At 37.3% G+C, this 27,650-nt stretch overlaps 1 protein-coding gene across 1 annotated transcript in view; it reads left to right on the top strand.

The window, feature by feature from the left end:
• Positions 1-2,998: 2,998 nt before the first annotated feature.
• Positions 2,999-27,650, top strand: part of CFAP69 (cilia and flagella associated protein 69) — a 30,155-nt gene continuing 5,503 nt past the window's right edge. The window contains exons 1-20 of the mRNA XM_005152941.4: positions 2,999-3,205; positions 3,487-3,549; positions 4,897-4,962; positions 5,997-6,106; positions 8,067-8,143; positions 9,561-9,659; positions 11,543-11,692; positions 11,817-11,994; positions 13,008-13,131; positions 15,582-15,630; positions 15,715-15,836; positions 16,297-16,513; positions 17,401-17,565; positions 19,711-19,829; positions 20,299-20,417; positions 21,515-21,596; positions 22,550-22,742; positions 23,362-23,499; positions 25,694-25,770; positions 26,741-26,935. Of these exons, the coding sequence (XP_005152998.2) occupies positions 3,023-3,205; positions 3,487-3,549; positions 4,897-4,962; positions 5,997-6,106; positions 8,067-8,143; positions 9,561-9,659; positions 11,543-11,692; positions 11,817-11,994; positions 13,008-13,131; positions 15,582-15,630; positions 15,715-15,836; positions 16,297-16,513; positions 17,401-17,565; positions 19,711-19,829; positions 20,299-20,417; positions 21,515-21,596; positions 22,550-22,742; positions 23,362-23,499; positions 25,694-25,770; positions 26,741-26,935 (2,526 nt within the window). The 5' untranslated portion in view covers positions 2,999-3,022. The remainder of the gene's footprint in view (positions 3,206-3,486; positions 3,550-4,896; positions 4,963-5,996; positions 6,107-8,066; positions 8,144-9,560; positions 9,660-11,542; positions 11,693-11,816; positions 11,995-13,007; positions 13,132-15,581; positions 15,631-15,714; positions 15,837-16,296; positions 16,514-17,400; positions 17,566-19,710; positions 19,830-20,298; positions 20,418-21,514; positions 21,597-22,549; positions 22,743-23,361; positions 23,500-25,693; positions 25,771-26,740; positions 26,936-27,650) is intronic.

The raw sequence follows: 27,650 nt of genomic DNA on the forward strand, positions 1-27,650 counted from the left end.
GTCTACTGTGACTTACTGCATTTCCTCACATTAATAAAGATCAATATGCAAGTCCCCCTCAAATCCATACCACTCAGTGACCTGTAACAGTATAGGCAGGTAAATCCAGATGTTGGAAACTGTTAACTTTACAGGTTTGAGGTTGAGTCTAATGCCAGCCACTTCACAGGTCTTTTTTTTTTTTCTGTGGATATCAAGCACAAGATGTCTGGCAGGATAGTTCTGCATTCTGCTGTTCACATACCCCTCCCACCCACCCCCTTCTTCTCCTTCCTACTGACCAAAAAAAGATATGAGAATGAAAAAGAAGACAAGGAGTTGACAGATGGATTCTTAGAAAGACTCTGATTTCTGTACTATAAAGAGCTCAGTGTCATATTGTTAAACAGCGTAGATGACTTGGGAAAGTTACAGGTTCTTACAGCCAAGGAAAGGACATCACTTGACTAGGGCTGAAGACCCCCACTGCAGCACACGGAAGATGTGTCCTCTACTGAATAATAGTCCTTCAAAAGCTTGCAACCTAACTTGTAAGACACTAGGGGAAATAATTCACTCAGTAAAGTCAACAGGATATTAATGGCAGACTTAGATATGGAACCTTCTTCTAATGTACAGCTGTGTCCTACACACACAGTCCTGTAGTTTTATGAAATTTTATCCTTACCTCAGGAATAGAGTTTGCTGAAATGTCTCTTCACACCAAAAGAGTTAGTCCTCAGCCAAAACAAATTTTCTGTACATTGTCTACTTTTTAAACACTTTCCTTACCATTTCTGAGACTTAGCAGTTAATATTTGTGAATTAATACCCTCAGAAGTAAGGTACTATAGCCTTGATGTCCTGAATGTTATTTGTTACCAACAGAAGAGGTAGATTCAATAAAAATATAATATAAGCCTGTTTGGAGTAGAAAACTGTTAAGTAAATATTTTCACAGTAGATTGCAGGTTTTTGGGCTTGGATATTTGCCGTTTGCCAAGGGCAGCAGAATCCCTGTACTCAAATTTGTACAGTGTAGCTTTCATCCCAGTTTTAAAGGTTTCATATATGAAGAAGGTGCACAGTGAGCAAATGGAGCTTTGCAATATGATCTTTGGAACAGTCAGCCAACAAATGGCATGTGATCTAAGCTTATAATTTACAGACTAAATTGCCCAATTCAGCTATGTTCTCTATACATTTGTCATTCAAAACACAAGCAACAGCACTTGAAACCACTTAAACCACAATAAAAGAATATTTTAGCATTTGGATTTTGGTTTGTTTTGTTTAATATATATAACTTCAGTAAGTACTGAGCACAAGCAAAAAAGACCACAATCCAGTTTGTTCAGTGATGCTTGCAGACCTGTAAGCACTGTCATTACAATTCATATCAAAAGCCTAATAGAAAAACCTCTTCCATTCAGTGTAGGCCCAGATACAAGACAGCCACTGAGAATGTTCACAGAAACAAATGTGTAAGTAGAACGTGGAAGGGCTAGTAAAATGCTTAGTGGAATGGAGAGATGTTTCTACTTGGATGGATGAAAAGCATCAAACACTAGACTGGCAGAGGCATTGGCATGTTAGGTAAATGCACTGTAATGTCATGTCCTGCCATTGTGTTCCTACCAATACAAGTCAATGCATTACAGCTGTCAAAGCGGTCACTGCATTTTCCAAATTAGAGTCCCATTCTATGCTAGACTATATTTTTGCTGCCATTCTGGAGTTGTATACAGGATGAACTTGTACAAAATGTAGAGCATGGATGGGTACGTGTGCTCTTGTATATTTTCCGTGTGATGGAAGAGCTGTATGGCGTATGTGAGTACTAAACATGATACACATCTTATTTCTGAAGGCATACATGAAGTGTGGGGAGGTGTAGCATTCAAGCTGGGAGGAATGAAAATAAAAACTGTGTTGGTTATAGTTGGAGCCATAAAGATTTCTTTCTTGTTTCTGTTACCAGTTACTTCTTTTCCCATAAAAGCTGTCTGGAGATTCAAACAGCTATCTTAAGGATTTAATAAATTTATTTGCATATTTAAATGTTTCTTTGGAATCACAGGAGTTAATTATTTGTTAATGAAAACTGGGGTTGATATCAGTCAAAGACTTGGGATTTGTGAATATCCGAAGCTGCATATGTGTAACTTGTCCGAGGCACAGCTGAAGTAAGCACATGGTGAGGTGTCACCTTTTGCTGCAGCCACTTCTGGATAACCAGCTCTCCTTTGGGCATTAACCCAGCACAGGGCCTGGTGGTCCCAGCCAGTTTGGTGTTGAAGGGTTCAGCCACGCTCCCTGGAGATGGTATTTCAGAATGTGACCATGTATCCTCACAACAGCAGCTGTGCTTTCAGCTGAGAGATGAGTAGCAAGTAGAATATATCCAAATCCCCTGTTGCTTCTGCCCCTGCCTTTATTACTTTCCAGGCATTAGTCATCTGTTCTGTATCAGTCTATGCAGAGAAAAGATTCTTCTCCCATTGCTCCCCACAGGCCACCTGAGACAGGGATATCCCATCTGCACCAGCGTTTGTTATGGTGGTTTCTCACTGTGTGTTTATTCATGATCAGAAGTTATGGATCAACCAGCCTGTCTCTTACAGCTCCTCAGTAAGCGGGAAAAGCCCAACCTCTGTTCTGCACAGGACTGGGAAATAATTTTCTCGCTGAGCAAGCACTTTGTAACAGGCCACAAAATGGCATTGCTGGTAGCATGGAGGAGGGTGTAACAACAGATGGGTGTCCTGTCGAGGCGCAGAGATGGAGCGCCGGGATGAGAGCAGAAGGGGCAGGACCGGGGCCTGCAGGCCGTGGGGGAGCGGGAGGTTCGCGGCGCACAGCGGGCCACAGCGGACAGCTCTCCGCAGCCCGGCAGCTCACACGCCGGGCACACGCAAGGCCGCAGCGGCCCTGGGCTCCGGTGCAGGGAGGTGGCACCGCCCCGCTCCCATGGCAACAGCGTGAGGCCGCCCTGCTGCTGCCGCTGCGGCGGGCGGTCGGGTGGCAGCTTGAGATCGGCACCATGGCCACCCTAGCCGTGACCGAGCCCCCCGCCTCACGGGCGCCCTCCCTCTCTCCGGCCCGCTCCCCGGCCCGATCGCCGGCCCGCTCCCCGGCGCTGTCGCCGGCCCTTGGCCCCTCTCGTGGCGGCGGGGAGCGGCGAAGGAACGCCTTGGACGCCGGCGCGGGCCTCGGCGCCATCCAGGTGAGCTCCCCCGCGGCCGGGAGGCACCCTCAGCCCCGCCGCCTGCTGTCACCGCCGGCCGGGAGGAGCTGATATGGCCTGGCCTGGCCTGGCTTGGTTTGGTTTGGCCGCTGCGTCGGGCTGAGAACAAGCCGCGGGTTGTGCTCCACACACAGCCTGGATTTAGCAGTCTGTAGCTAGAGTCATGTTGGTTCAGAGCAGCACTCTTACATTTTAAAGTTTAAGCACCTTTAAAGCACAGCCTATTAAAAAATTAACTGTAAAAAGTGTGACTTTTCCAGGATACACAGCTAAGATCAGTGGATTTGAATCGCGTCATTAAACTACTCCAAGATTCAAACTCAGTAAGTAAGCCTAATACTTCATTATTTCAGTTACACAGGTAGTAATTGGGCTTAGAGAAACTTTTCATACATTACTTTAGTACCCACTCTAAATAAAGCAAATGGCACTGTAGCCAGATGTGACTGACTCCAGTCAGATGTGACTGGAGCCACAGAGACTGAAGCTGAATGCTCTGGTATTTGAACACTTCTAAAGATGGTCATTGCAATAAAGAATGGTATCAGTGATGTTTTTATATCTATATATAAAAAGATTATCTATATATCTATACATATAAAACCTAGTAGGGCCTCAAACAGGCAAAATTCTTAGCTTATCTTGGAGTTTCAGAGTACTGAAACCTACAGCTGAGAAACAACTGCAAGCAAAGTACAGTTACTGAAAGTATGTCAGGAATTTATGTAATTGCCCAAGTTAACTGCCAATATATCTCCAGGGAGATGATTTTAAAGGAAGGGGAGATATACAAAGTTCAGTTTTGAAAAACAGATATCTGAGTACCTAGGCGCACAGATTAGCATCTCATGGACTTCCATGGACTACAAGATTTGGCAGACTAAATTCACTAAGATGTTAGTTATTTTTTATCTAAAAACCTAATAATTTATACTCTTAAAACAAGAACTTTATTAAACCTACCACATTTTAAGTTCATGTCCACAGAGAAGTCGTTTGTATCTCCCCTCCCTCCCCGCTTTATACAGAGCTGATGATACAAACTGAGAGACTGAAGAAAAATGTGCTGGATTATGTTGTTTACTGCTTCTCTAGAAAGTATATGATAAAATGCCTTTAGGATTCTGGGTTTGTACATTCCTGAAACAACTTTCTGGCCTGCCTCAAGGTGCAGTGCTCTTGCCCAGTGTGGAGGTGCTCAGAAGAGCTGGAATGAATGCTGTGTATCACTGACCCACCCTGACATATCCTTGCTTCAGCTGTTTTCAGCTTTGAATTTGCAGACTGTTTCCTAGTGGTGGCAGAGCTCTACTCTAAGCCACTTAGATCTACATTTTTACACATCAGTGTTATGTGTGACATAGCTTTGGTTTTATTAGGTGTCTTTCACAGAATCCCAACACATTTAAGAGAAAGAGCCCACACATTTGAGCTAAAGATAGGGTTTTTGAAAGTTTCTGCATTTACAAGAGCGTAGATTCTGTATCTAGAAATGAGGCTTGATCAAGGAGCTAATCCTGCTGCAAACCACTTTCAGAATTTTCTTGTGTCTTGTGATTTTTTTAAGTCTGGTTTCCACTTTCATTTAAATTTAAAAGGGGATAAACATAAGCATTTAATGTGCTAAAGCAAACTGCAATTAAAACCTGTTTTCCATTCTTTTACTTAAGAAAGATTTGGAAAAAGAGCAGCTGAAAAGTCTCAAGAAGGTAGCCAAGTGTTTTGAAAATGGGCTTGTATCCTTTTTGGCATTGTAGCACTCTGAATTCATGGTATTTTATGTATGTTAATACTCTGACTCTCAGCCAAGCATTTTATTGTGTGCTGTGCTTCCACATGGAGAACACACGCATTTCCATCATTGGCCCTGTGTACACATAGCCATGGCTGGCAGGTTAGCAAGATTCTTGGGTGCTAGATTCATTTGCTACAAAATTCAGTAGAGGGAGCTCACCTTTACAGTGGTGAAAGTGCTCAAAATGTAATTAGTGTACTTTCAACTCAGCCTAGACAAGCATAATAATTGTCACTTACTTAAAAAGCAGCAGATACAATAGCAATGACTTCCTGTGAAGGACACTTTTTAAATTAGTCAGACTACTTTATCTGAAACTCTTTTCATATTTACAGTACAATTGAATGTCTTCCAGTAATCAGAAGTACTAGAGAGGGCATGGGCATGTGGAAAAACACAATTTCATACAATTCAGCTAATTGCCACAGAGACTATCACATTACTTCACAATTGAGTTGTGTCTAAGTACTTACAGGCAGCTTCCATGAGTCTGTGGACTAGTAGTAACTTCTTGGCCTCAGTGATCTGTTCAGTTTTGATCTTGTGTCTCTGCCTCTACCTTAAATTTGATAGTCTCAGTATGTGTTTGGGTCCAGATTGTCAAACCTTAGTCACCTGGGACTAGAGTAGGAAAGAATTTAAATCTTTAAAGGATGTCTCAAAATTTAGATAGGCAAATCTGACACTGTGACGTAAAAACTTTTCATCTTGTATTTTTAAATATTCAGTACTGAACTTCCAGTGAGTTCAGCTGATAAGGAAGCAAAATCAGTTTTGCAAGAGTTGTAGAAGTAAGGCTGCTTTGAAAAGCCTAAGTGTTGGATCTTATGCTTTATTTTACACATTTAACTTTGAAAGTATTGGCCTTGCTTTTTCTGAGTTGTGTTTCTGAAGTATGACAAATAGAGTGTTCAGCTTTTTCTTCTGATTCATAGCAAGACAAACAACATGGTTTCCTTTACTTAAAATTAAAAGCCCCTTAAGGATTTAGCACAAATAATGGAAATTCTTAACCTGTGTGCAGAAAAAATTAATGAACAAGAAGCTTTCACCAAGCCTTTATGTGAACTTATTAAATTATGTGGGTAAGTACTTCAACCCTCATTTTAGAGATTTAAGCATTGCTTCTTAACATGTTAATACATTTTCTAAGGCAACTGAGATGTGCATCCAGCAACCATTTACAACACATCAGTATCTGCAAGGCATCTGTTATATTACCCTTCTTTTCTATGGACTGTGTATTCCTTGAGTCCAGTTTAAGTTGGCATAAAGGAGGGACCCAGTTTAGCAGTTCAGTATCTGTGGAACCACCTATTACATTATTCAAAACTATATTGTAATTGGCCCCAGTTTGCTTGGAAGCAAGATTCCCCAAGGTGACTGAGCAGATTGTTCTGGGACTGCTGGTCTCTGAAGATTTCAGCAGCTAAGTCCTGCTGAAGTATACTTTGCAGCTTTAAACAAACTCTTTAAGTCAGTTTAAAAACACGAGGTGGCACAAAGACAGTTTAATACCTGAAGGTATTAAAGGCTTTACAAAATGACAAGCCACATTGCATAAGAGAAAGAACCAAAATTGGAACATTAGGGATTTGTAATTACTTTAAAAAAATACTGTATGAACTTTCAGGCATCTTCATTGTCATGATGTACTTTATTTGTAGAACAGAATTTAGGTGTTATCCGCACTTGTCAGTAGTTTTTACCTCCTCAGTAATTTAATAATTACTTATGGAATGCTTGTAACTCCAGTTACTCCTGTATTTAATTATAACTGGAGAGAATAAGGAAGAGAAAAATCACAGACAGGAGTTACATAGTAAACTAGCTATTCAAATAGATTTTTACATAACTTCCTCTCAGCTGTTAGGCTTAATAAGGATAGAATTTCTCAGCTGAATCTTCTAGCTCTCTGAGCACCATCAGTTGTACTGCTTTCTTTTGCTGCCACACAGTGGAAAATGAGAAACTACATCACGAAGTTTCATTTTCCTCCGTGTTTGGCAGAAGCATGACAAAACTGAGAATGAGTGCATAAAGTTGATAAAATGTAGCTGTGAGTAAGACTTTTCATTTCTTAAAGCAGCTCAGCAATAATTGTACTGTCTGTGATGAATGTATTGTGGAAAATTGCACTCTTGGGTTTTGCTTTAATTTCTGTACTGTGGAAATTCCACCACTTTCACTACTACTTGATATGCAAAGAGAAGCCTATAACTAGAGAGAGAGGCTGTTACTTCAAATTTCCTTTCAGATAGTAGGACTCCTGGAGTAAAATTTTCTACTCTTTCATAACTGCTTCTGTTTACCTGTCTTCTTCCCACTTCTTTTTCAATGTCTATTTCTTCCCTTGCCTCTATTTATTCCATTATTTGCTTTCTCTTTTCTTTTTCTCTGGCTGTGTTTACAGAGGTAAACCTACTGGAAAGCTGCTTCTGCACTATGAGCTGCAGAGACCTTAACATAACATTGTGATGTTTACTGTTAGAGAATTTTTAACACTTACATGTTTATGTCATAGCTAAGTATTTTGTAAATGTTATTATTTCTCAATATCCTGTTTTGAAAAATAAATTTGTCTTTGGGCTATTTGGAGTCAGTTTATTAGTTTTATTTTTATCCATTTCAAGAGATCTTGCCCAGGGATAGGATCCTTTTTCTTCTACCTCTGCACATACCTATGCTTACTTTATCTCTGCAATAGTCTAATAGTGCATAGATTCCAGGATTTAATCTTCTACATTTAAATGACATTTGGTTTTGGGGTGAGGTTCCTTTTTAGTATTTCTTATTGCATTGAATATGAATTATGAAAATAGTGTCTATTAATGTGTAGTAGTAATTGCCAGATTTTGGAACTGGAGCTTTCAGTGTAGAATCAGCATTGCAAAGAACTTACTTGTCCTGGGAAAACTGCCCTTTATTTGCAAAACATGCCAAGGAGGAGAAGAAAAGCTACCGAGCTATTCTGGTGACTTGATTAAAGTGTTGTTCCATAGTGTTTTAAGCATAGTTGTAATATTTTTAAATTCCATTTTGCAGGTTACCATTTCAAAAAAAGAAATTTTCTGATGAAATAAGCTATTCCACAGTGGTTTCAAAATTCATTGCACAACTGGGTGAGTGTAAACTGATATGCCACAACAAAATAATTATTATGCTATAATAAAATTAACTGTATTCTTAGCACAATTTTAATTTCTTTAATTTCCTTAGTAAATTTAAGTAATTTATTTCAATTATCCATTCAGTTCTCTGTGCTTTTTAGTATTAGAAACCATTCTTATTTTGCTGTGCAGGTAACCTGCAGATTAGCCGGCAGTCAATGTGAGATAACTTTGTCAGTGCATCTGAAGAATTAAACCTGTCTATAATATGTTTTATTTAATTTTGCTCTAAGAAAATGGTATATTACTATAAACACTGAAGCCTAGCATGAGGGGAATATGTATCCTTCCTGCTTCTTTGAAATCGAATGGAAGAAACAAGTGAGAAACAGTAACACCTGACTCCCAGCTCAAAAAAAAAACTCGAAAGCCCAAGACCTATCATCTACAAAGGCAAAACAGAAGTCAATTTAGTTCCATGCCTTACTAGTCAGTTCCTGACTTCAGCCTCCTGCTGCATCTGAGTCATAAGCTTCTATTGTTCAAAAAATCTATTTTAAGAGAGCTATTGAGGAAAAGGTGTGAAAGGCATGTCTTAATGTCACTGGATCTGTCAGTACCATCTTTTTACAACTTTGCATGTCACATTTGTGATTTTCAAAGAAAACGCTGCAAGCGCTGTAGGTCAGAAATTATTTAGAATAGAGCAGGAGTAGTATCAGCTAATTTAGTGGTAAGATTTTAAATGGTAAAGAGGTAGCACAGTCAACCTGTCAGACATGAAAATAAAACATATGTATCCTTGAAATGAGAGAGAAAAAAGTATTTTTTGAAGTCTGTTTTCACAGGTACAAGTAGATAGCAGAATGACCCCCTGGTTTCATAAACTTGTTCCAGGTAGTTCAGATGGTTTCAGGTTCTCTTGAGGGTACAATGTCAAAAAGACTCTTGAATCGAAAAGGTTGTTTGTATTATCCGTGTTAGGCATGGATAGCTGGTAGCTTTCAGTGGAATTCTCTGTATCTTGTGGAAAAAGATCTCTTTCTGTGCTCCCTTTATGTCACATTATGTCTGCTAGAAGAAGAGCTTCTGATATCATAGTGATGACAACAGCCTAGTGTAGTAGCTTTCTTCTGAATTCCACAACTTCTGGAATAACATCCAGTTTCATATAAAGGTCTGTAGCCATAAAGCAGAGGAGGTCACTTTTTGATTAATCTTATGCTCCTCCTCCAAGATCCCTTTGTCCCCTTTGGTGTAGGAGTTCCTGTCTCTTGGGTATTTTATAATCAAACGTTGCGCAAAGTGACAGATTTGTAGGGGTATGACCAGAAGAAACACTAAATACTGTAAATAGAAGTGTTAAGATTACTTTCTAAAACAATTATAAACTTTGTAAATTACTTTTTATTTTTTCTGTTTCTGACAGGTTATTTGATGAGGGTGCCAAGCTCTGAAGTTAGAATACAAATCTGTAAGTGTATTATTAGCTTTTATAATACGGAGCCACCAAGAAAACTAGTTTCAGGTAAAACACAGCATTTTCAAGTGTCACAGGAAATCAAGTGTGTGTGATCCCAGCTACTTTGAAATGGCTTTTTTAATTAACTGTGGATTCATTTTTCTTTGTAACTGTAGCTACTGTATCTCATGCATTAAATATACAGCATTGGCAGGTGTGCAGTTAGCACTTTTATAGAAATGCATACTTAAAATCTGAAATTAGTTCATCAGTATACAAGGAACTATTTATTACACTTAGGGGATTAAGATTACATAGTGTCCAGAAAACGTGAAGTTTTCGCAAGTTCTCTGAAATGTGGACAATGAAGGAAGAAATAATAGTTGGTATCAGAATTATAAGAAGGGAAATGTAATTTTCAACTTTGTGTATGTAACCTGGAGAGAAGCAGCTCTGGTTTCACTTGTGTTGCTTGTGAGGGATAGATCTGAGTCTAGCTAAATATGGTTGAGTTCATATTATATGGACACATTTGAGTACAGGCTTTGATAGATTGTTTGACTTGTCCCTGCAGAAAGAGACTGATGATGCTTGCGTATGAGCTCAAGCATGATCCTGTGGTACTAAGGAGAGGCATTCAAACTGTCATCAGAACCCACTACTGCTTATTCCTTTGACTCTTGTGATGGTGCCAGAGGCTGTTATCAGGCAAAGTTAATCATGGATCCCCTCCTGGAGGGCCACAGTATCACATGCTGTGAGACAGCACTAGATTTATAGCAACAAGCTACAGATGACCATTGTCACAGTGAGGATCCCACGCAGGAGTATGTTAGATGCTGTGCTCCCTTGCTGTGTTCCTACAGTGTGGCACTAGTTCCTGTGCCCTCTTGCTAGTTTTAATTTATTTTAGGACGCCTCAAGAAGCTGCAGCTGCAACAGCCCTCAGAGGAGACTAGAAATAAGAAAGTGTATAAATCTGGGTATACTTCACAAACAAAACTCAAATCCTAAAAGCAGCTATGAGTGCAGTTGGCTGTATGTTTGTAAATACTTCCATTGAGATAAGTGAATGTTAAATATTGACAGATTTTGTTACTCTTCTTCCGATTTAGGAAATAAGATGTTATCACAAAAATGAAGAATGTAGGTCAGTCTAATTTTTAAGTGAAAATCTTCATCTCTAAACATATATATAAATCTTGACAAAGTTTGATCTTCAGAGTTCTTTTACCTATAAAGTAATATGAACTTAGAGCCTATCAGAGTTTATGCTTAGTTAAAACTTGTTTCACCATGTGCATTATCTGCATTTATCAGTCCTGCATTCCTATCGTTTGATGTGTATATTTTTAGAAATCTAATAGAAACTACTTTCATGAGTTAGAATATATAGATAAAATTTCTTTTCTCAATGCTTTTCTTTCCCTACTAATTCAGTAATGAAATATAGATTTGAATATGCAATGACAAAAGTAAAAACAGGTATGTATTAGAAAGTCAAGCTTATAAATCAAAGGTTGGATTCATGTATTATAAGTAATACAATTATAGAAGGCATTAATTCTCTAGTGAATAGGCTACAGAAGAGAATTAAGTCCTGCACCAACAACTTATTGCATGACCCAAAGAAGTTTTCTACTTGTCTATAACCCTGCTTATTCTTTCAGTCTTTAAATTCTAGGAAAAAAATAATTTATTTGTATAGCATTTTAGTCTTTTTGAGGGGGAGTGTTGGATATGCTTTAGGCACTGTTAATATGCAGATATAAGAAAAGCAGCTGTTATTGTTTATTAGATTTTTTTTTTCAGATTATTTTAAGACTAAGGAAATACAATACTTGGTTCTTAGTCCTTTCTTGAGAAGGGATGAATAGGATGAATGTTTTATGAAGTAACCAAAACTTTGAATATTTTCTGCATTTTAACTAAAGCTATTCTATGTGCAGGTTGCCAGCCAACAAGTGCAAACTATAAAATTCAGATGGCTGAATTAGGAGAATTAGCAGAAACTCTCGTTTTGTCACTAGCAGTAGTTGAAAGTCAACTTATTGAGAAGCTGTGGGTACTTAAAGCTCTCCAGCATCTGTCCAGCTCTGGTTAGTACAAAGTGTTCTTTCAGCAATCTCATTACCTTTGAACTTAGATCATTTGTTCTCTGAACATGCCTAAAACACTTACTGATCTACAGGGAATTACTTATTCTTATTTTCATAATTTTAGGAGTAAATTGCAGGCTTATGCTGAAGGCCCAAGCGGCCAGCAGACTCTGTTTGTATCTAAATGGTGATGATCCCTCAGGGCAGCTGGTGTTCCGCTCCTCAGAAATCCTATGGAACCTGGTAGAAAATACGTCAAAAGAAGAAGTCTGTAATCAGCTCAGTAGCTTGGAATGTGTACAGTAAGTACAGGGAAGCATTTTATTAATCAATATTTTGGAGACATCCAAAGCCTTGCTATTGTGTAGCATTTTGTTTGAAATGAATCAAGAGAAAATATAAACAGGGAATGGAGGGCTCTCATTAAATCCTCATTAAGTTTTCAGTATTAACACGTCTGATTCTCCGAAGTGGAAGCAGTGCTGATTCAGACCTCATAGACAAGCAGCCCATGATTTAGACCCCTCAGAAACTTGTTTCTGTTTCAGCACGTTAGACAGCACTGTGGCCTGTGAAATGCCAGGAAATGATGTATGATCCAAGAGGTGCCTGCCAGGTATCTTACCAACTCAGTGGCCAGGGTCCAGCTAAAAGCACATGCAGTCTACATCAAAACTATTTCATTGTCAAGCCTCTCTTTATTTCATCAACACAGCAATCCACCACCATTTGATTCTGCTACAGGGCAAGAGGAAGATGAAGGTGCTCTGCTGCATAGTGTAGAAGGTAGAGCCCTATCAATTGCTTTGCGTGATGAAAAAGTTAATTGCACCATTTTCAAGTTTACACATTAGACTCAGTAGCCATGCACTGTAGAAATGCTTGTGTTATAAACTTAGTAGAAAATTCTGTGCTATGATATACAAGGCTTAGTTCTAGATCGTCTGCTGGAATAAATAACAGGGTTTCCATTAGTGAGTTACACTATTTTAACTGCTTAGGATTAGACCATTTCTTCTCAATAATAATTCAAGAACATCCAGTTCCATGCTTGAGTAAATTATAACACAGACAGTGTGTTACTGTGTGCATACAGTGTGCAATTTGTAATATGTGCATCTTGTGTATATGCTTAAAATGGATGTCAAGTGGTATACATAAGAATCCATTCATAATCATGTTTTAAGTTATTTCTCTTGCACTTAAACCCTAAGGCTTTGAAAACTATGATGCTGAATGAGAATTCATATACCTAGAGCTGTCTAAATATAGAATATGAAAAGAAAAGGTAAAATGCATTTCACTTTCTTTTAAGTACTTTGAAAGAAGTATTTGAAGACCTTCTCATGCATGGTTTCCGGCATTATGATCGTCAGCTACGGAATGACCTGTTGGTGTTTGCCACGTTACTAGCTGAAAATCCTGCAGCACCTATGATTGTAAGTATTTATAGATATATTCCAGAGACTAATAACTTCTCTTTTACTATTATATAATCAAGTATTTTTCCCCATTAGGGTTCTACTCTGTCTCCAGTACTTTCCTGTTTCTCAGATTACCCTTTTACTTTCTGCCATTCCCTCTGCCTCAGAGAGGCTTCAAATCTGCAGATCACTGGCCTGGAGTACTAGCAGCAGCTTTATTTAATACCTAGAAAATTACACTAACACTTTTTATGTGCAAAACTTAATGTTAACTCTTGTATTCTTGTACAGCTTCTCAGATGTGCCATTCTGTTACAATGAGTTTTGCACTAAATCTCATATTTATTGTTTGAAAATGTAGGAGTACAGGCATATTCAGATGGCTCAAATTCAGTTGAAGTATCTGTGCCTCATAACCAGGAATGAGAAGGTTTGCTCAGAAGCTTTACATAAGGTGTTGAGAAAATAATAACTTAGATCTAGTTAATAAGAGGCACGTAAATTCTTTTTAAGACTATGTTACATAAATGTAGTCCAGAATGCACTAGGGCTGCTTGCCTAACAAGTAGATGACTTCATTCTTCTGTAATATTCCAGAATATTTAAGAGGAACCTACAGAGAAGTGAACTTTTTATGGATGTTAATACTCTTCTACTCTCTTGTTTTACAGTTGAGATTTAGAACTTTAATGAAGCTTTGACATATGTACTGAATAAATATGCAATCAAATTCCTGTAGATCTTTTCACTATTTAGGAATGGATTGTATTGCTTTCAAGGAATTAATTTCTCAACTTGAGTCAAAGTTTCTCAATGGCTGTATTACTAAATAGATTTTATTGTCTCTAATGAAGATTACAGATTTTCCAGTGACGTTTTCCATTTTATTACTAACCATTATGAAATGTCTGTTATACCATCACAGCAACATACTTGATGTCTAAAAGATTCAAGTTGTTTATCTGGCTGTAGAAACATGGCTTTTTCCTACAAGATAAATAACCAAGACATATTTATTGTGCCTTATACTACAGGGAAGAAAAGTACTTTCAATGCAAGGAAAAAATGAAAATATCGTACTTTATATTGTGTATTCTCAGCCTCCCTAGAAATTTTACGAAGTCCTGGGTATAAGTAGTAGGTAGACAGAAACATTAACATTACTGTTGAATCCTGCCTTGTAGATAATACCAGACAAATCATGAGAATGTTTTCTTTTTTTTCTTCTTATCTAAGCAACTTGAGAAAATCAGTCTTGCATTTCACATAATTCAGAAATCAGCACAGGAATGTGAGCATTTGAAAAGGAAAATAATTTTCTCACCACGAGTAAATTGAAAATGATATGTAAAATAAAGCTTATAATGGTATTAGTTATTATCTCTGTGTTAGAACAAAACTGTCTGTTTGGTAATTGCTTACTGTTTTCATTAGAATTTAGTACTGCATTAATTAGCAAGGTGAAAACATTAAGAAGTTTTGATGTTGTTTTTTTATTTAACCATTTTGCAATGGCTTTGTACAGATAATATAGATACCATAGAGACAAAACCTAATAGGAAATATAGTTGTGTACTTCAATATTTTCTTAAAAATTACATTTTTGATTGTTCAAATCATGTGTGTGCTAACCTCCAGAACTAGGCTGAACAAATCTGAGCCCAGCTACTGCAAAACTAATAGAACCACCTGATTCCACGGGGATGTCTGTGTAGTGTTCTGTGATCTCTGCTCCTGTTGGGAGCTGGTGGAAGGCTCTGGGTTGGCTTTGCCAGAGTACTGAGGCCAAGCTAATGTATTCTATTGCTCAAGAAGAATAATGTACCTGTAACCATGGCTTCTAATCACCTCAGAAACAAAGCTCTGTTGCCTAAACTGTACTGCATTTGGCCCTATCCATAGTTATATCTGACATAATTGTCCTGTTAGCTTTCTAGGAGCTACGAATTCCAAGATTTTATTTTTTTTAATTTCTTATAAGTAATATTTGTAAGTACATGTTGTTCATACATGCAGTTTTCATGTGCTTACTTGTAAACACACTGCAGTTGAATGTTACACAACTGAAGGCACAAAATTGTATGTCCTGATGATCCTTTTGTACAAACTTACACATGCATGAATACATTTTGAATACATGGTCTTGTGTGGTGTATAGTAGTGAACAAACATTTTTGGGATTTCCCCATAAATAGAAGTACAGACTTGTACTGAATGAGACAAAGATTTCACTAATTGTACCCTTAGGACTGTAGTTAGTATTGTACAATGCCCAAATGGTTTATCTTCTTTGCTCAAATTCTCTTTATTGTGCTATAGGATACATTCAACTCTGTTCTGGGAAAAAAAGAAAAACCCAAACAAACAAAACCCAAAACAAAACAAAAAAAATCTAAAATTAAATTATAAGTCTTAATTTCACTGCAATTGAATTTAATTAATGTATGTTTTTTGAATACCTATAGGAAAGTGGATTTGCAAAGCTTTTAATTGCACTTGCAACATTTACTGAAGGTAAGAGATTTCATACAGTATAAGTGCACTATTTTTACTTGTAATCATGTGGTTTTTGTAACTTATCTACAATTTCCTTCATAGCTAAAATTCCCAGTCCCTTGGTGAAAGGTCTTAAACTTACTTGCTGTTATGAGGACTTTGAGATGAAGAAATTGCTATTTCATGTAATAGGAGTCTTATCTAAAGACCCACGTGCTGTACAGGTAAGTTGTAAGAGAACAGAAGATAGAGTAAGCAAAAAGGAAAAAAAATAAATAGAAATCAAAAGAATCACAGGGATGTTATAGTGCAGTAGACTGAAATCAGCTCTTCTCCAAATCAAGAATTTATACACAGCTTTGGAACAAGTCCTGCTGTTTGAAAGAAGCATAGAGTTTCTATTTTAGAAAAGTTACAAACCTAGACCAGGAAAATTAGCTGACAAGTGACTGTCAAGCATTATTGAAATATATGTGAGGAACTTAATGTTTAACAAACCACAATCTGTGGGAATGCTACCAAATATAAACAGAGCTTGTCTGTACTTGTAGCCTTCATGACATACTTTCTCAATAAAAAATAATTTTCTTAGTGTACGACAGATAAAGTTGACTCATTGCTTTAGACTGTTCTTACTTGCAGTGTGAAACCTATGTTCTGTCTCTCTTTGTCTTGACTCTGCAGTTTCTCAGTGAAAATGATGTTATGCCAGCTTTGCTTTATTATGTAAAACCAAATCAAAAGCCTGGATTTTATGAATGGTCTGCTGCTCAGTATGAAGAATTACAGCTTCATGCAATTGCTATTTTAGCTTCTGTGGCTCCCTTGTTAATAGATAAATATATGTCCTGCCAGGCAAATACTCTTCTCCTTGTGTTTCTAGAATGGTGTATAGGCCAAGGTAAGTACATGTTTATGACTTTCATCCACAGTAACCTCAAAACAAAACTAAACTGAACTTACTTTTTTTGACAGGAAGGAAAAATGCAAAACTCATGAAGTCAGAACGATTCTTTTTCAATAGGTCACTTAGGAAAGTAATCTTTCTTAAGAAAAAAAACCCCAAGCAGCATATTTTTTTTGTACTGAAGGGTAAGCTGGTGCCCTGTTCCCTGTGTACCACTATATTGGCATGCCTTCACTTGTGTGGGCAGCCACACATCTCTACTGCCTGTGTTTTAAGGTAGTCAGATACAATTATTGTGGCAACGAGTCCAACCAGTAATTCCTGCCATGAGGCAGGACGCATTAACTCAAATTGAAGAGCTGCACGCAGTAAGATAGTTCACAGACTAAAGCTGGCTTGTGGCCATCAGCTAAGAGTATGGGCTAAACAAAAAGACAACCAACTGCAGCCAATTTAATTGCCTGGTTTTCTGGGGATGGATAGTTTCCTTCATAAAATGTAATATTTTTTTTTTAGAAAGAATTTTTCATTTGGGTCTAATGGAGATCAAAAGGTTGATATTGTATGTCATGCTAGAAAAGATATTTTGAGTTTTGTAGACTGGTCATTAACCTAGTAAGGTTAAAAAATTGTAATAATTTTAAATGCTCACCAAAATCATACCTTTCTTACAAATTTAAGAAGTGTAGCCTTGTACAAAAAGACTTATTACTAGGTAGTTTTAAACAAGAAGCCTTTCTAACATGAAGCAATTTTGTTTTTAGCTTACACTAATAAGCTGGGGTTTGGGTTGGGTTTTTTTTTCTGAGCACATTATTTTTTTGAACATACACTGTCTGCCACAAGAATAAAACAAAGTATGTATTGTGATTGCTCCACAGATGCTTTCTTTGGTCAAGGTAACAGTTTCCATGGAACAAGTGGTCGTGGCAACAAACTTGCACAAATGCGCTACAGCCTGAGAGTGCTGAGGTCTGTTGTGGCTCTTTACAATGATGCTGTGAACCTTAATTTGTGTGACCAGGGAGCAATTAGCCAGCTACTGGGTAAAGTACAATTTTTATTGCTGTACTTATATTAGGACATTTCTGTTAACACTAAGAATGTTCCTGATAATTTGTGTGTTCTGGTTTTAAGTGTTACTGTTCTGACTGCTGAAAAACTTAAAAATCTCTGATTGGATTTTGAATTTTGTTACACCTTAACCCAGATAATTGAATGAATTAAACAAAACAGACAACTATAAAAACCTAGGTGTTTAATTTCAGAGTGAAAGCCGTACCTTCTCCCTTCATTATACTGCATTTGTTACATCTTATTTTCATTGTGATAGTTCCCAGAAGCTCCAGCCATGAGTCTTGTTCTATCTAAGTCTATTATGGAATCCTAGAATCATAGAATGGTTTGGGTTGGAAAGGAGTTTAAGATCATCTAGTTCCAACCCTCCTGCCATGGGCAGGGATGCCCCACACCAGACCATGTTGCCCAAGGCCCTGTCCAACCTGGCCTTGAACACTGCCAGGGATGGAGCATTCACCACTTCACTGGGCAGCCTGTTCCAGTGCCTCACCATCCCCATAGTAAAGAACTTCTTTCTTATATCTAACCTGAACTGCCCCTGTTTAAGCTTGAACCTGTTACCCCTTGTCCTATCACTACAGTCCCTAATGAAGAGTCCCCCTCTGGCATCCTTTTACACCCCCTTCAGATACTGGCAGGCTGCTATGAGATCTCCATTCAGCCTTCTCTTCTCCAGGCTGAACAGCCCAACTTTCTCAGCCTGTCTTCATACGGGAGGTGCTCCAGTCCCCTGATCATCCTTGTGGCCCTCCTCTGGACTTGCTCCAGCAGCTCCATGTCCTTCTTATGCTGAGAACACCAGAACTGTACACAGTACTCCAGGTAGGGTAGAAGGGCAGGATCACCCCCCTAAACCTGCTGGTCACGCTCCTTTTGATGCAGCCCAGGATACAGTTTGTGTCTGGGCTGTGAGTGCACTCTGAAGCCAGCTCATGTTAAATTTCTCATTGACCAACACCCCCAAGTCCTCCTCTGCAGGGCTGCTCTGAATCTCTTCTCTGCCCAACCTGTAGCTGTGCATGGGATTGCCCTGACACAGGTGTAGGACCTTGCACTTCGCTTTGTTGAATTTCATAAGGTCAGCAGTGTCCCACCTCTCAATCATGTCAATGTCCTTCTGGATCCCATCCCTTCCCTCCGGTATGTTGACCAAACCAATGACACATGACATAGTGTCATTGGCAAACTTGCTGAGGAAATGGTGTCACTTTCCATAACTCCTCTTTAAATAGAAGAAAATTAATAATATACTTCTATAGGAATAAGCTTATGAGTGAATAAAAGCAGAGGAGAGCTGCTTAACCACTGCTCCTGCAAATTTAGACCATTTTCTTGTTCAGTAACATATACCTATTGTTAAATTTGGTTTTAAGTTCAAATACAAACAGGTTTAAGTTCTCTTCTTACAATAATAAGTCAGTTTCCAATACTCTGAAAGAGTTATATTGAAAGAAACAAAACAGGTAAGATCTTTTGGAATTCAAAGAGTATGTTCTGATAGAAAGCCTAGAAAGAACAGATTTTATATCCTCAGTTGAAAGTTGAGCTCCAGTGAAGACAGATTTAAGTGAAAGCAAAATTAACGATATTCCTTACATATTAGATTTAAGTAACTTTTCTTAGTTTGGGGGACTTCTTTGTTTGAATGTCCTCTTTCACATAGTGGTTCCAAGGCTGATTTTTTTAACAGTGGTGGTGTTTTACATCTCCCATGTTTGCACTGTCAGTTCTAGTGAGACTGTACAATCAGCAAATCAGTAAGTTCATTGCCTTTTTCTAAGAGTTCCCTAATTCAGTTCAGTTCCCTGAACTCATTGCACTGGTATGATACATGGGGAAGCACAGAGGCTGAACAAAGAAGTCTGTGCAAGCTACTGTCATCTACTATCATTTACTCTGTCACCAAAAGTAAAACCCATGAAACTACAGCATCAGAGTGCTGCACTTCTGTAAGCTAGTACAAAACACAGGAGATAAAACTGAACTGAATAAGTAGATTCCTTTAAAAATCTCTTGGTGTAAATTTGATTTTTAATTCCTTGTCAGCAGCTGTTATAGAATTCTAACTTGTGTATAGGACATTCACATGTATAAAATATATTCACTTACAGACATCCTAAAGTATGCAGTAAACAAATCTAAAGAGAAGGAAGATGCCGTTCTACTGGAAATCCAAGCTGATGTATTATTTATTTTGTCTGCTGTCTGTAAAAATGATCTTCTCAGAAACGTATGTATCTTTCTGCCTGACACTGTGAAGAAAACATTAAAGCAGGGTATATTTTAATTTGAAGTATAGTGTTTCTATTATTATTATTGTTATTAATTATTCAAAAGCAGATGTCAATGGCAGTTCATCGCTCACCAGTCAGGTCTGATAATTGGGTTTTGTGATAGTGCAAGTTGAGATTCAAAATCACTCAGAAATCCACTAGGAAGTGTCTCACCTATTTAGTTGCTAATTTACATAATTTTGAAATTAATATATGAAAGTGTTAAATGAGATTAGCAGTTCAGAAAAACTGAAAATCTCTTTTTCTTTTGTATATTGTAAGGGATTTATCTTGCTTTTGCAAGTGCGCTGAATTTATTATGATATAAATATTTTGTTTTTTTCAATTTCCTTTGTATTTTCTTATATGTAGCTATTTAGTAAATATTATTTAATAAACATGTTGCTTTAATTAACATTTCAACAGGAATTCTTCAGCTATGAAGGAGTGGATATACTTATCCCATTCATTCAGATGGATCCAAAGAAGTTATGTAGTGGATTAGGCCACAGTTTTCTCCTCCTAAGTGCACTCGACTGCTTGTGGTTGGTAAAGTATTTTAGCAGCAGTAACTCTTAAAAATGACAAATCATGTATTTTTAGGTCTGCAATAGTATGAGTTTTCCCTGCAAATATAGACTTTTCTTCCATTTGCAAAGTATAAAAATTCTTCATTCAATTTGACTAAATAAAAACTATTAAAAAACAAACAGAAAAGGAATATTCTGCATATATTCTCTTCTATTAAATAGGAGATCAGTATGACAACTTAACTCCTTACACAGCAGTCTTAAGTCCCCACACAGTGTGACCTCCTGACATGTGGAATCACCTAAGACTTTCTAAAAGAGGTGTATGGTTGGGGTCTGTAAATAACTTCAGAGAAGTAAACAGAAGGCAAGAATAGACCATTACTAGCTAAAAACTGCGTAAGCGTAAGAAGTGGTTGTAAACTTGCTCTATGGGGCTAGAAATATTTTAAAGGTTGCTATCAGAGAATGTCAATACACAGGAGGATAACCAAAAGTTAATTTGCTTTAAGACAGAGGTTGATAAATACATTGAAAGCCAAAAGGTATGTTTGCCTGGCAGAAAATACTAATGCAGGAGATCCCTTGTTTCTTTGTTAATGACCGTGAGAAAATAAGAGAATGAAGCAATAGTAACATGAATGCTGGTTTTATGATCACGTTACGCTGGGAGAAGCAAATACCATTGCCAAAAAAAAAAAACCAGCCCAGTCTTGCTTATCTCACCCCTTGATTCTGCTGGCAGAAAATTCACACAATCTTGTAGTAAGCCAGATCAGGGACATGATCTAGCTAAATTTTAGCCTCTTTTACTGAGTAAGTTTTAGTTCAAATCCATATTCTCATCCAATTCATTGTCAGCCTGACAAATTTCTTGGGCCGCTACAAGGAAGATGTGCCACCTGCAAGAGAAGAAAGAGCAGTCAAGTAGGGTATGTTTAGTTACATGGTGTAAATGAAAAGGCATGTGAAACATGATTTTTGACTCCCTGAATGTATGAAGTGTACTGATAGCAAGTGAATTTGTGCAATTCCATAAAGCAGATTAGATGTTTGTAAAATATTCTAAAGTATAAAAATGTTTCTACACAATTATTTTTTTTCTGTTTAAGGTCCTGTGTCCTTGGATTTTACATTGCAGAAGATTATTTTCTTGAAAAACAGGGCATTTTTCTCCTTCTGGATTTGTTGGCAGTAAGTGTTTTATTGTTTTTACAGAATGGAAGAATAGTAAAACAACATGGAAAGTTGCATTATTTTGCTACAGTACCTTGTAAGACAATTATAATATTAACAAAAAGATCAATACATGTAATTCTGTGAGATAGGAAGGTGGTCGTACACCAGGATAACTCCCCAGAAATGATTGCATGGATTTTCCATGTAAATAAGAATTTGGCAGAGGGGGCTTTAAATTTAACAAGAATTTGCTCTTTTTAAAAAGAAAAGCTATGCTCTTACTTTGGATGACATCTCTGTTTAGAAAAGCACCTCACTTCTTACTTCATATTGAAGTTAGTAAGACCAGAGTTAGTATATACTTGAAGGCTTTAAAAATTTAGATATTTAAGGTTACTTTGTACATGTATCTTGTCTGTATAGGTCTTGGACATAATGCTGGCACAGGCATTTCACCTCTTACAAAATCAGCATACATCTTCCTTGTTTCATTCTCTCCTCATTCTCACTGGCTGTACTGCCTGCCTCTGATGCCCTCAAAGTGCAAGGCTGTAAACCCTTTCCTACTCTCAGCTGCTGCTAAAAGTGCTGGCCATAGAATAGAGCAGGTGCCATGTGGTACAGCTCAGCCACTGCCTTCAGTGTCTGTTTCTTATAAAAATAAATCTTGGTAGTAGTAAATTCTCCAGCAATAGAGCCTGGAGGCATCTATGCACAGGTATGCACATCTTACATGATCCTACATTATTCCCCTAATAATTCCCATTATTCTTTGATTTATGGAACTTCACATGGCAGGATTCCAGAAACTTGGCAGATTTACAGGTTTATACAGCAGTTTTATGCAAACAGTTGTGATGAAAAGCTTGCAGTTACTTGATTACATTATACAATTTCTCTATTTTTGAAGGTAGATATCACTGTGTTTTGAACAGTATAAAACATTTTTTTCCTTTTCCTTCACCAAGGTAAAGCAAAAGAACCTGTGCAATATAATCCTTGGAATCTTGGTTGAATTTTGTGACAACCCTAAAACCACTTCACACATCAGTACCTGGCGAGGGGAGAAAGATCAAACAGCAGCTAGCCTTCTAATACAATTATGGAGACAGGAAGAGTTGGATCTAGGAATCAAACGTGATCGCTATGGAAGGATTGTTGGTAAGTTTTATGATGCATGTGAAACTGTGAGCAGTTCCAACGAACGAAGTAAAACAAAGACTGTATTTCCTTTTGTAATCTGAATTCTGATGAAAGTAAATTATAATATTTATAGCTCTATGCTGTCGTTCTTCCCAAATACAAAATACCTTATAGAGCCTGGCCACTAGATGGCATTTTCTACAGCAGCTGGGAATGAACGACGTAATGAGCAGAACCATGGTTACTTTGTCATGTACCGTGAAAAGCACCTGAACAGCTTTTCTAATAATGGGCAGTTAAACTACTGAATTTTTTCCACAAAAGCCATTGTGTTTTGTTATATGTTATAAAAAGAAGTAAGGACAGTGCTATGTTCTTGAAAAACTTTAGTCATGCTAATTCATATTTCCCAAATTACGGTCAAATTCGTGTCCAAACTATCAAAATGATTTACATAGTGCCCACAAAGTAAGATTGAACTGTATTTTGGAGGAGAAATCACATGAAAGAGTATGTCCATAGCTGCCTGCAAAAGATCCTCATACTTCCATTGCATAGATAATATTTTCTGTAATAGCTTTGGGAACATACTACTTCTTCATTCTTCTCCTCTGGTTTTGTGTTTTGAAATTATTAGACATGAAGAGGCCTATTACTAGCCGCTTCCAGAAACAGCAAGAGGTCAGTCCCTTGCCTGCCAACTGTCCCAGCTTTGCCATCATGGAAATTTCAGAAAGCATACAGGCAAAACTTTATTTGTTATTCTGCAAGCTAGGTAAGACAAGTGAATTGCCTTTTTAGTGTCATGTTTGTCATTAAATTGAATTTTCTCACTGGCAATTAATAAAGTCACTTTTAAAAAAGTCAAAGGAAACTTGGAGAAGCATTATTAACACTCTGTTGATGTTGGCTCATCCTGTTCTTAGAAGTCCCAGTTTGTTGAGGATATCAATACTTCCCCAGTACTTTGCTGTCCCTACCATTAGAGTTTTCCTAGAATTAAACCTAAAATTTGCTTGAAATGTTATGTAATTTGCTTTCCCACACACAATATCTCTTTCACATAACACTTTTACATTTCATTTTATTTCCCTAGATTAAGATGTTACCAATTCCATTTTCTAGCATGAACTCTAATTATTTTCACTGTTCTGTTGTTTTTTTTTCTTGAGCCTTTACAATTGATTCACATTCTTCTTGATCTGTAGTGTCCCAAAACTGAACACAGTACTCCAGCAGAAGCCTCACTGCTACATAGAGCTACATTACTCAACTCATCTTTTATATAAACATACTGACATTAATATAACAATTCTCTATTCATTGTGGCATATTGTTTGCTCATTTGACTTAGGATCTTGTACAGTCAACTACCATCCTGGATTTGCACATATGACTATTCTTACATTTAGAATTTTTTATTTGTCCTTACTGAATTAAATTCTGTAGGTTTAGATCATTTTTTGGATTGGCAAAATCAATTTGCATTTTAATCTTTTCATTCAAAATGCCATGGTAGCTCCTAATTCTATGTACACTGAGTAAGACACATTACACCCTTGCCTAAAACCTAAGCTGAAGTCAAGATACACAATAAACTCTAGCAAATCCGTAAGATCTCTTATCTGGCTATAGAAAAAAGCTAGATCTCAGTTTTTACTAATTTGTGTTGGATATAAATGTTTTCACTGTTGCATTTAGCTACATAAACATTATTTGCTTAATCATTTGTTTCAGTCTTTTTTCGTGAACTGAACTGAACCAATATTCTCTGGCTTGTCCTTTCGCTCTTTTAGAAGAAGGCATTATGTTTGTTTTTTCCTGTCTATCCTCCACAGATTCCGAGATGATCAGTAATTGTTTGAGATTGCTTCAGCCAGTTCCCTCGGTAACCTAGAGAACCAACTGTGTTGAAAACATCTTTAGTTTCTCTAATAAACTATACATAGTTCTTCCTCTGTTGTAATCCAGGTTCTTGCTGATTTTTATAATGTTAATCATGTTAAATGTTGGATCACAGCTAAATTCTTTATTTAAGCAAAAAGGCATGAGATTTTCTTGCAGCTTCCTCCTATGTTCACACATACCCCATGTTAGTTGTATGTCTCCTGTGAAGTACTGAAATAACATGACAGTGGATAATAAATTGAAATATTTTTATAGTCTTTTCTCAGCATCTTCCTCTTACTGTAGCGATGCTCCCTAACAGCCTTTAACATGGTGATCAGGAAAACCAGTGTTAAGTGGTCTGTATTTATGATATTTCTTAACTTCAAAAATGATGTGATTATAGTCTAATAGATGCTACATTCCCAGTTACCACACAGATGGTATGATGGGGTATAGGATGAGATTTGACAGACGTGGTTTCGTTTTTTACCATCAAATATAACATATATCATGCAAAAAAGAGAAAGATATAGTCTCAACAACCATACCTCTCTACCTTATTCTTTTACATATATTTTAAATGTGTTTTTTAAAAGATGGACTCATGCTCAAGGATTATGCTCAAGGCTCAAGTCTGAGATGGAGGACACCACCATTACACAGCTTTGAAACAAAATACTGAACATCCTGTACTATGGTTCTCCTTTTGGCTGCTTCACAGCTAAAGCAAACTGTGCCGAATTGCTTCTTTAGAAACTGATCTGTGGAGTCAACTGTCTGCTTTAAGGAAAGATCAAACCCTTTCCACAAAAGCATAGCAAATCCTGGCTTTCCAAGTGATTGGAAGGTTACTGGAGCCACTCATAAGTAAAGAGTTAGTATAGAGAGAATTTATTAAGAAGAAAACAGGGGGGGTTATCACTAAAAGCCTGCTCAGGATTTTAAGAATGACTGGTATATGTGATGAAGGTTTTGCATGTAATTATATGACAAATAGCATAGTGTCTTCTTTTTAGGATGTTGCATTTTAAGATAATTTCAGGATGCTGTTAATACTGACATGATTCATTTTATTTTAGGTTTTGAAAATTTACCTGGCTTACCGGCTAAGGACTGTGTCACGCTTGCTATCATACAGCATTATATTGATTTTAAAGTGAGTATTGTGTTAGAAGATCTTACTATTGCATCTATATTTGCAAAAATAGAAAGTATATGTGAGGATACAACAAACAGCCCTTCAAAAGCTGTCACCTATGTCACAAGTCGCCTATAGTTTCATAGCAAGCCAGTATATACCATCCAAAGAAACAACCCTACCTCCGTCACTGCAGCACTCCTCAGACTCTTCCTCTGTACCATTACAAATGTTTGTGACTGCATAGAAAATGAGACTAGAAACCAGCATTACTTAAAAATAACTCTGAGAAAAAATAGATTTAACTGTTTCCCAAATCAAGAAACAGGAATGCACCAGAATAGAATTAAGAAATTAGGGAAGGGCTGGAGAGTAGGGCTGCCTCTTTGCCAGTAAGGTCAGTTTAGGGGAGTGGTGGCTTACTATTAAAAATTACTTTAAATACACATTCTGATAAAGGTTTGTCTGTGCTTTCCCATCTTTGTCCCCACATGTACTATCCATCCATACTATCAAAAGTCAAGAATGATGTGCCTATAGGAAAAAAGAACAGGATAATAAGCTTTGTGGGAGCCCTCCTGCTCAAAAGATCCTTCAGTTTATGCCAAGTTTCTGCTTAGAAATTAAGTATGTGAGATCTTGAAGTGTTCAGAAACTAGCAAGACTCAATCTTTAGTTGATAATTCCAGCTTCGGTTTATGTCTCACATTGCAGTTTGATCTGATCATGTGTGTAATTTGAGATTTTAAGAACTAGCCAGCAGGACACAATACTTCACTCTCATAATGTGGTATCTTGTAGCTATATGTATTTCTTCTGAGTTTCTGTAGTTGTCAGCATTCCTGTTATTCTTCTGTGGAGTCAAGCTTGGGCTTGGGAAGGCTTAGGAAGGGTTATCATAAATGAATTTGGTGTAGTATTACTGAAGTCTAAAAGGAACTGAAAAAAAGATATAAATAGCAACTACTGTGGTGCTTTGCACATACAGGTTGGAGAAGTTTGGAGTGAAATCTGTGCAGAACTAAAAGAAGAATTCAAGCCTATTGAATCAGATGAGGAAGCTTTGAAAGTTCTTTCAGAGGTATCAGAAGATACTGGAAGAAAGGTTGCTGCTTTGCAGACTGCAGTGCTTGAAAGTCAACACCAACAAGAAATACAAGAAGAACAAAAAACATATAAAAAAGTAAGACAAAGAGTATTTAAACAAGTAAAGGCCATGTAAGCTTTTTTGTCAATTTATATGAAGATTTTATTGGTACATAATGTTGAGAATACCAGATCTGTACACTGCTTGAAGACATCTTAATCTGTCTCAGCAGAAAAATTTTAACTTCAAATAAACTCAGTTCTCCCAATTTGTATCATTTTACCACTATTTAGAAAGTAACATGAAAAAATGAAGCAGTATCATCAGTGATGCATCAGCAACAGTGTGATGAGAAATGACCATTATGCTACTATAGAGTTGCACGTGTGTTCATCTGTACCAGATAATGATTTAAAGTGCCTATTACAACTACATCTGATTCTTAAAATGAAACGTAAGCCTTTGTTACATGATCCCTTGGTTGAATAGTCATAGAGTTTCATTACTTTAGAAAGCAGGCCTTTGTACTTCCTGGCATGCTAAGTGTGAACAGGAACAGACATTTTCCAGGTTTGGTTTTAGGGCAAGCATTTGGCATTTTTGCTCATCCTCTCCTGCTTTCTGAGAAGTAAGTTCAGTTGGTCCAGTTGTCTAAAATCTCATGTTAGTGTTTTTGAGGATTGTCATGCATTATGATGCCTGCGCTTTTGTCACCAGGAGTGATTCCATCTCTGTTATTCAGCATCTGAAAGTGAGAATATACAGGAAGTATTCCTGAAAGAGCTTTGGCTCTTCCAATGTATCTTTTGGA

This window comes from Melopsittacus undulatus, chromosome 1, assembly GCF_012275295.1.
Source record: "Melopsittacus undulatus isolate bMelUnd1 chromosome 1, bMelUnd1.mat.Z, whole genome shotgun sequence".
NCBI classification, from domain to species: domain Eukaryota; kingdom Metazoa; phylum Chordata; class Aves; order Psittaciformes; family Psittaculidae; genus Melopsittacus; species Melopsittacus undulatus.